Here is a 7366-nt window from a genome sequence, read left to right as displayed (position 1 = left end):
TCCATGGCAACCTGAAAGCCTTTCTTCAATAAGTCATCAGCACATTCATGCAATGAGAACAGAAAGTCGACTTTTAGAGCCAAACTAAGCATTTTAGTGAATGAAAGCGACCTGTGGAAGACAGCTATGCATACTTAAGTGAACTCTTTTGTAGGCCAGCGGGCCTGCTGAGACTGTACACAGAGTAACACACAGCGCTCCATCATCACAAACGTAAAAGAGATCAGAGAGTCACTTACCCACTGCGCTCCGCTTCCCACTCATCCAAGGAACCTTTGTTTCCCACCTACAACACCGGCGCCTTCTTCTTCACAGGCACACGCAGTTTCTCTCATGTCGGTACAGATCTGTTCTCGTTACGGTGCACATTAATCAGGCGAGTTTATAATGTCTGAGCTCAGCTGACTGGCAGCCTTTTGTTTTCGCTCAGTCTCACCTGATTTTATCCGTCTGGTCCCCAGTGAGGCACCTGTGTGGCTCGCTGAGCAGTAATTAAACCCTCAGTGATGTAAAGGTAACCAGGACACAAAAGACAGAAAATGACAGATTGGTGTCTCTCGATCATGACTTGCACTACTCCGCTTGCGTATCATGTTATTATGCTTCCACACAGTCAGCATGTTGGGATTTTAAAATAGAAAGTAGGGCTTAGGCTGAAATTATTAAACATCCTTGCAGTTTATACATAGCATACATGTTCAGATTCCTTGATTCATTCAGTGGCCACCTCTCATGCTCTTCAAATGGAGAAACTGATCATCATAGAGGTTTCCTCACATACAGAGAAACTTTGGTATCGGTTTGGAAGGTGTATAGTTTTTACACCTTTGTAATTAATACAGCGATATAAACACGTGAGATGCAGGCTCCATGCAAAGACCATCACTGGTTTTTAATTGACGGCTGGTTCCTTTCTCTTTAGCATTACTGAGATCCTGCTGACCAGCTCAGAAACCTGAAACAGCTCAGGTGGAGAATTTTCACAGTAGACAGTTTAACTTGTAACTTTAGGAAAATCACATCGAAAAATCTTAACTGTTGATCTTAAAGTGTTTTTTCACTCATTTTACACACCCATGTTGATCTAAGTGATCTGACCTACTATTTAGTTTATTGTTATATTACTTTGAAGGTACCTGTTCCCTTAGCTTTGCTTACCGGGAATAAAGTGTGTGCTGCTGTTTCCTGTATATGACAAATAAAACTGTAAACTTGTACTGAAGCGTAAACAGCAAGTGAAACCGACATGTAACCCACCTGAGGTCTGTCCCTTGTGTTCGTTGGCGTTGGCGTAGTTTGTTTGTATCACACATGCTGTGTTTAAAGGTTGGTTGTGCAAGATTCAGAAAGCCCTTAAAATTATTGATACACGCCCTACTTCTCAAGTAGACATGAGCAAACCAGTTAGAGCCCATTTTGCCTTTATATCTGCCTGGTTGTAGATCAGGAGGTAGACCAGGCCTACTATTCAGAAGGCAGGTGGTTCGATCCCTGGCAGCTCCAGTTTACATGGCAGGCGTATGCCTACATATATCGAGTTGCTGCGATGTGACTGACTAATTGGATATTTGCATCAGTGAGCATCACTCCTGGTTAGGTTTGTTGACTTGAAACATTAGTCGTAACATTTCAGTATAAGTTCTGTGTGTCTGTAGTTAAACAGGTGAAAATTGGTTCATGTATATACCCATTACAAAAAACCCAAACACCCCTTTTCTAAAAAAAACAAAAACGAAATACTTCACAGGATATGATCCCATTTTCCTTTGAGTATTAAGAAAGAGACCTGGTGCTTTACATAATTATACCCTGTACAGTAAGATCAATGCAGGGGGAAAAAGTGGGAAGGCGTAAAAAGAACAGAGAGAACAAAAGACTCTACAACTCACACAGGAGACACACAAACGGAGAGAACAGGAGAGGTTCTGGCTTTGTGATTTTTGGCCGAGACTGTGGCACAGCGGAAATCACCATGAAAGGAGTTAGGGCTGGATTATCTGATAGGAGGAGTTTTATTTGGGGGATTACTGTGGAGAGGGAAGAGCCGACGTCACCCACGCATATACACACATACACAACCTCAGTGTTTGTGAAAGTGAAGTGTGTGTTTGTATGTAGTGTGTAGAGGCAGATAAGAAGGAAAAGCCTAGTCTAATATGTGAAAGACATTTCTCTGATCTCTGAAGATAACTATTAGAAATGTCTACACAGCTTGACTTGTTGTGTCTTGCCCTCCTGCCTGTCATGTACTGCACAGTGATAGAGGAGTGTGTGAGAGATAAGGAGGAATGAAAACAAACTCTGTATGTTTAATGTGGATATTCTGTGTAGATACACACTTGTTACTGTGTTACTGTAGCTGGGTGTGCGTGTCTGTGTGTTTTGGAACCACTTCTCATGGCGTCATTGTCGGCAGTATCGTTACATCACGTGGGGCTTGTGACTCATCGGCCGTGTTTAGTTGGGTCTGAAAGGTTAGGTTTCCGACAGGACGTCCACGCCCCGCCTCTCTAAAGTTTGAATAAAGCTGAGAGCGACTCGCCTTTTGACTCATTCAAACTTTAAGGACGAAACGCCAGCATCAGAAAACGACATGTGCGCAGAGGAACTCGAGTGCGGGGTTTGTTACCAGATCTACAACGCGGGTCGGCGGTGTCCCCGGGAGCTCCAGTGCAAGCACAGCTTCTGCGAGAGCTGCCTCTTGGCCCTGTCCAGGCCCCTGGGACCCGGAGATGCGCATCCGGAGGCTGGCAGGTTGATCGTATGCCCGCTGTGCCGACACATCACATCCATCTCCGATCATGGGAAGATCCGAGCCGAGCTGAGGGTGGACGAGAGCGCACTGGAGCGGCTGACGGCTGCGGGACTCCTCAACGAGCCCGAGGTGGACGATCAGGTTCAAGGGGACGAGGAGGAAGCGACAGCTCCCGAGACTCCAGCCGAGGAGAGCGAGTCTTCCGCGGGCACAGGAGGCGGGAGACTCCGGCGGTCTTTGAAGAAAGTTTGGCAGGCGATAAACGGCAAGGGCCAGCAGAGAAGAGAAGGTAAGAGAGACCCTGATTGTGGTTTATGATACTTTCACTGGCAGATTTATCCTCGATTAAGTATCAGCGAAACCAGACTGTCAAAATATCATCTAAAAATCTCAAGTTTGTGTCCATTTAGTGATTTTATTCTGAAATCTTAAGGAAAAAAACTTCACATGAATAATCCAACAGCTATAGGAACTAAAAGGAAAATAATAGCCAACTTTTTATTTTAAGTAAATGATTAGTGCTGTAAAGAGATGCAAACTTAGTCACACTATAGTTTGGTTTGATCACACTTTTGTAAGAACTGGCATGTGTATCCATTCAATAACAACATTCTTTAACTTTAGGGAGGTTTCCATTGAATTAAGTTGTTCATTGTTTTCTAATGTGCTCTCTCTTTCTTTCAGAAGACTGTATGACCAGTGAAGACCTGAGGGCCCTCGCCATGATGTCCTGCCACATGTTTTGAGCAGCCCCATATGGCCCCAGAGTAATGCAGTATGAGTGACGAATCATCTTAAAATGGACTTGATGGCGATGATGATAAAGCCATGTGGACACTGTGAATGTTTTGATTCCTTGTTTGGCCGCTGTGTAGCCAAATGTGATGCCAAAGCAGCCTTTTCAGCCCCACTTATGTACAGATGCAACTGTTTTGATATTTATTGTTTTTTTTTATTTGTTTTTATGAAAGTATTTAATATTTAAAAAAATAAACACATTTTTTTAAAAACACAGTTTGAAGCTTTCTGTGGATTTTTAGTGATTTGCCTTTTGATAAAAAACAAAACAAAGTTTGAATTTATTATTGTCATAATTAAAAGCTGATAAGTAAATTGAAGGGGAAATGTACGGCCTTTCAAAGGAAAGAGGAGTGTAGACAAAAAAGGAAAGTTAATGTTTTACATAAAATTCACTGAAGTCAGAAAAACAACAAATAGCCCTTTGCTCACAGCTCCAGGAAGTTGGTCACCTGAGGCCAGGTGAACTGTATTGCCTCCAATCAGACTGACAAGCACCAGCAGAGCTGCAAGATCCCCTACATGGTTCAAGTAAAAGATACCGACTAACGGCGCTGCTGCAGCTTTTACTAGTCGTATAAACCTGGAAAAAAAGTTGCTGATCATGTTCGGCAACTTTGCTCCTCACCCGAGGTAAACGGTACACAGTATTTTGTGGGGTTTTTTTGCACATGCAGATAAAACATCTGAAAAGCACTAGCAATTATTTGTGACGACAGTTCAGTTCTATCTATCTACATTTGGGTGTATTTTTATCTCTCCAGAGTCCTTGTGTTTGTGCCGATCTGTGCAGCCATCGTGCTGTTTATTGTGTGCCCAGATTCTGCGAGAGGTGAGCCCAAGCATGCTCATCCTAATGGCTGTTGTGGGGTTTTGCTGTGCATGTGTTAGCTGGAGAGTCATAGTATTTATTTCAACAAAGCTGATGGTGTTAATGATGGCAGAACGCACTTTTATCAGGGATGTCACAAACAGTTTCCAGGTCATTTAGATAAGGATCTTATTTTAATAAGATCAATTTGATTCCATTTTTTAAATTTATAAAGTATCAACAACAACTGTCCCCTCAAGTCACTTTAAATTGCAAAAGTAAAAATCCTGCAATAGTAGAGAGAAGATTGTTGGGGTTTTCAGACAGGGGGTGGGGGGCAGCCATCTGGCGTGAGGGAAGAAAATAAACATTTCATCTTCAGTAACAGTAATCTTACATCATATAAGGGAAGATTATGAAATACAAGTGTTACAGTCAGGAATCTCTTTTTAATCTAAGATGCCAGAGAATTTTGCATGACTCACAAGTCACAGGACCATGGTGCAGACTGCCAAGTTCATCCACTTTCTGAAGCTGAGCGCCCTCTAAAGACTAACTTTCTTCTGACTTGATTCCTCTTGCAAACAGAAGGGTTGAATAGCAGATGATAGCATAGCAGCAGATGATCTCACCGGCACAAACTCTATAAACGCCAAACAATTTAATTTGAATCGGTGGATTTAGCTAATGTTTATTTATTAAATATAGTGGCGCAAACATGATTCATTTAATAATTATGAAAAAACATTTGCAGTAACAAGACTGCTTAGCTTCCCATCTTTAATTCTGCGGTGTTGTGTTCAGTGTTTCAGTTCTGTTGTGTTTAGATTGTTCTTCCTGTGGATGTTTGACTGTTTCCAGAGCAAAGATTTTAACAGGTCACCGTGACTTAGACTCCTCTAGAAAATAATAACTTGCTGTAAGTGTCGTAGTTAAGATGTCAGTTAAATCAAATTGGTTCTATATAAAACTAAGGTTATATAAAATGTATTCAGTTTAATATCCTGTGAAGCTCTCATTTTTGGTACATGGGGTGAAAAGTTTGCATAACACTGTTCTTTTTATTACATTTTTAAATATAAGTAAACAAACGAAAGCAAAAAAAGAAACTATGTCAAAGAGATGAGATGCTGCTTTTCCAGATTCACAACCTCTGAGATTTCCACATAGAAATGTAGTGATGATCCTTGCCAATCCACTTCACCATGGCTTTCCTTGCTAGCATTAAAAGAGAGGGTAGGATATCATCAGCATACAATAAAACTTTGTTGTTTCGTACCAGTTGTAATTCCTTGAATATCTGGGTGTTTGCCTGAAATTTTAACAGTGTAATGAGGGGGGAAAGCTTGAAACTGAGAATCGACAGCAGCCTGAAACCAGAGCTTCCAAAGGGATTACTTGTAGATACAATGTCGTCATTATGTGAAACTTTGGCAATCATGTAGGTCATCAGACCTCTTTCAAGAAGACATAACACGGGCTTTAAACCTGCTAGAGTTATCAGTCATCCAATTGCCAGGCTATATGATATGTAAAATATTTTAGTTTATAATTTGCTATCTGTTTTCACTTTCAGCCAGTTACACAGCAACTCAGAAGCACAATGGAGCGACGTACAACGCCTGGAGACAACTTTACACTCCGTATAGGCAACATCGTCCCGCCTCTACTGGTCTGCTGTCAACAGAAACTGGACTTCACACTGGAACTGATGACGAAACTAAGACGCGTGGAAATTATAGAGGGACTCCGTCAATCATTGATCAGCAATCAAAACCTTTACAGGTTACACAAGGTATTTACAGTGACGGTCAAAACAGCCCAGCAAGCAGGCAGTCTCGAGTGAGAATAATAAAAGTGCAGAGAGGCCATAGAACAGCTGGAGCGAGGCCGGCAAGCAGCTTTTTAACTAGCAGATCCTCTCCCCAGCACGGAGGGCAAAGTGCAGAGAGATGGAGGTCCAAAGGGAATGACCCCACGCTCACTCAGAAAGAAGCCCTAATTGGAAATTTTCATGATTCCCAGTCAATGATTATTAGAAAACCACCTACAGAAAAAGCTGGCAGTCACCAAAGCTTGAGTTTTTCAAAAATTTGGGACCTGAAATATATTCCAAAACCTTACAGCAGAGGACAAGTTGCAAAGACTGATTCTTCAAGGACGGATGAAGATAAATCTCCTGGAAACCCATTTTCTTTTTCTCTTTCTTCATCCCAGACGAGTGGTTATTGGGAAACACCAAGGGGGTGTTACAGTGACTATAAAGAGACAAATGAATCTCCAGCAGTTGGGGCACAGAGTACATGGAGAGGGAGTCAATCAAGCAATTTTCTCAGCTCTACAAGTCGTCTGACTCCTCACGCAACATCAATCAGCAATGGCGCAAACACCCCCGTTATTAACACAAACCCAAGCGCAGAAAAACTGACATCATCCATCACAGATTCCCCCCATGGGCGAGACTCAATGAGCAACGGTCAGACACAAAGACACAAAAAGATGCAAGCGTATCTTTTCAAGGGCCCTGAGACCTCAGTTAATAGAGTTGTGGGAGATGGACGAGAGGCTTTAAGTGGACAAAGCAATGCTTTCATTACGTCAGATAATCAAAGGCCCTCTGATGTACCTGCTGCCAGCAGATTTGGATCCAGGTATTATAACACAAAAGATACAACCAAGCAAATTACTTCCAATCTGCCATATCATCATACTAGTGCGGCTCAGAATGATGAACAGATGCACAAAGATTTAAAAAGACCCATCTCCAGCTTAGTTCTTCCTCCTCACATCACAGAACAATCTTCCGATCTCCATCTTGCTCCAGTAAAAACGAAGAATATGGCAAGTTTTTCCCCTTCACCTCACATTTATTCCACACACGGGTATGCCACCAGAAGTGAGGAACCTCTTTCAGTCAGCAAAGTCAATGCAACTACAAGAGATTTGATGCCAATCCAAAAACCAGGAGGGGGCACACAAAGTATCTTTGGCTTCAAAGAGTT

General features: G+C 42.1%; 1 protein-coding gene across 2 annotated transcripts; it reads left to right on the top strand.

Moving 5' to 3' along the window:
- The first annotated feature begins 2483 nt into the window (after positions 1 to 2483).
- On the top strand, positions 2484 to 3719 carry LOC102197359 (RING finger protein 186-like). Of its 2 annotated transcripts, none has more exons than XM_005751542.2 (2): positions 2484 to 3044; positions 3443 to 3719. In XM_005751542.2, the coding sequence occupies exons 1-2, from the start codon at positions 2594 to 2596 to the stop codon at positions 3499 to 3501; spliced, it is 510 nt and encodes a 169-aa protein (XP_005751599.1). In that variant the 5' UTR covers positions 2484 to 2593; the 3' UTR covers positions 3502 to 3719. The 2 variants fall into 2 exon arrangements, with proteins under 2 accessions (XP_005751599.1, XP_005751598.1); XM_005751541.2 differs by having other exon boundaries at positions 2485 to 3044; positions 3440 to 3717.
- Positions 3720 to 7366: the final 3647 nt, after the last annotated feature.

Source organism: Pundamilia nyererei, unplaced genomic scaffold, assembly GCF_000239375.1.
Source record: "Pundamilia nyererei isolate P.nyererei 1_Seehausen unplaced genomic scaffold, PunNye1.0 scaffold00315, whole genome shotgun sequence".
NCBI lineage: Eukaryota > Metazoa > Chordata > Actinopteri > Cichliformes > Cichlidae > Pundamilia > Pundamilia nyererei.
The sequence above is the reverse complement of the archived record's forward strand: the minus strand, read 5'-3'. Positions and strand labels throughout refer to the sequence as shown.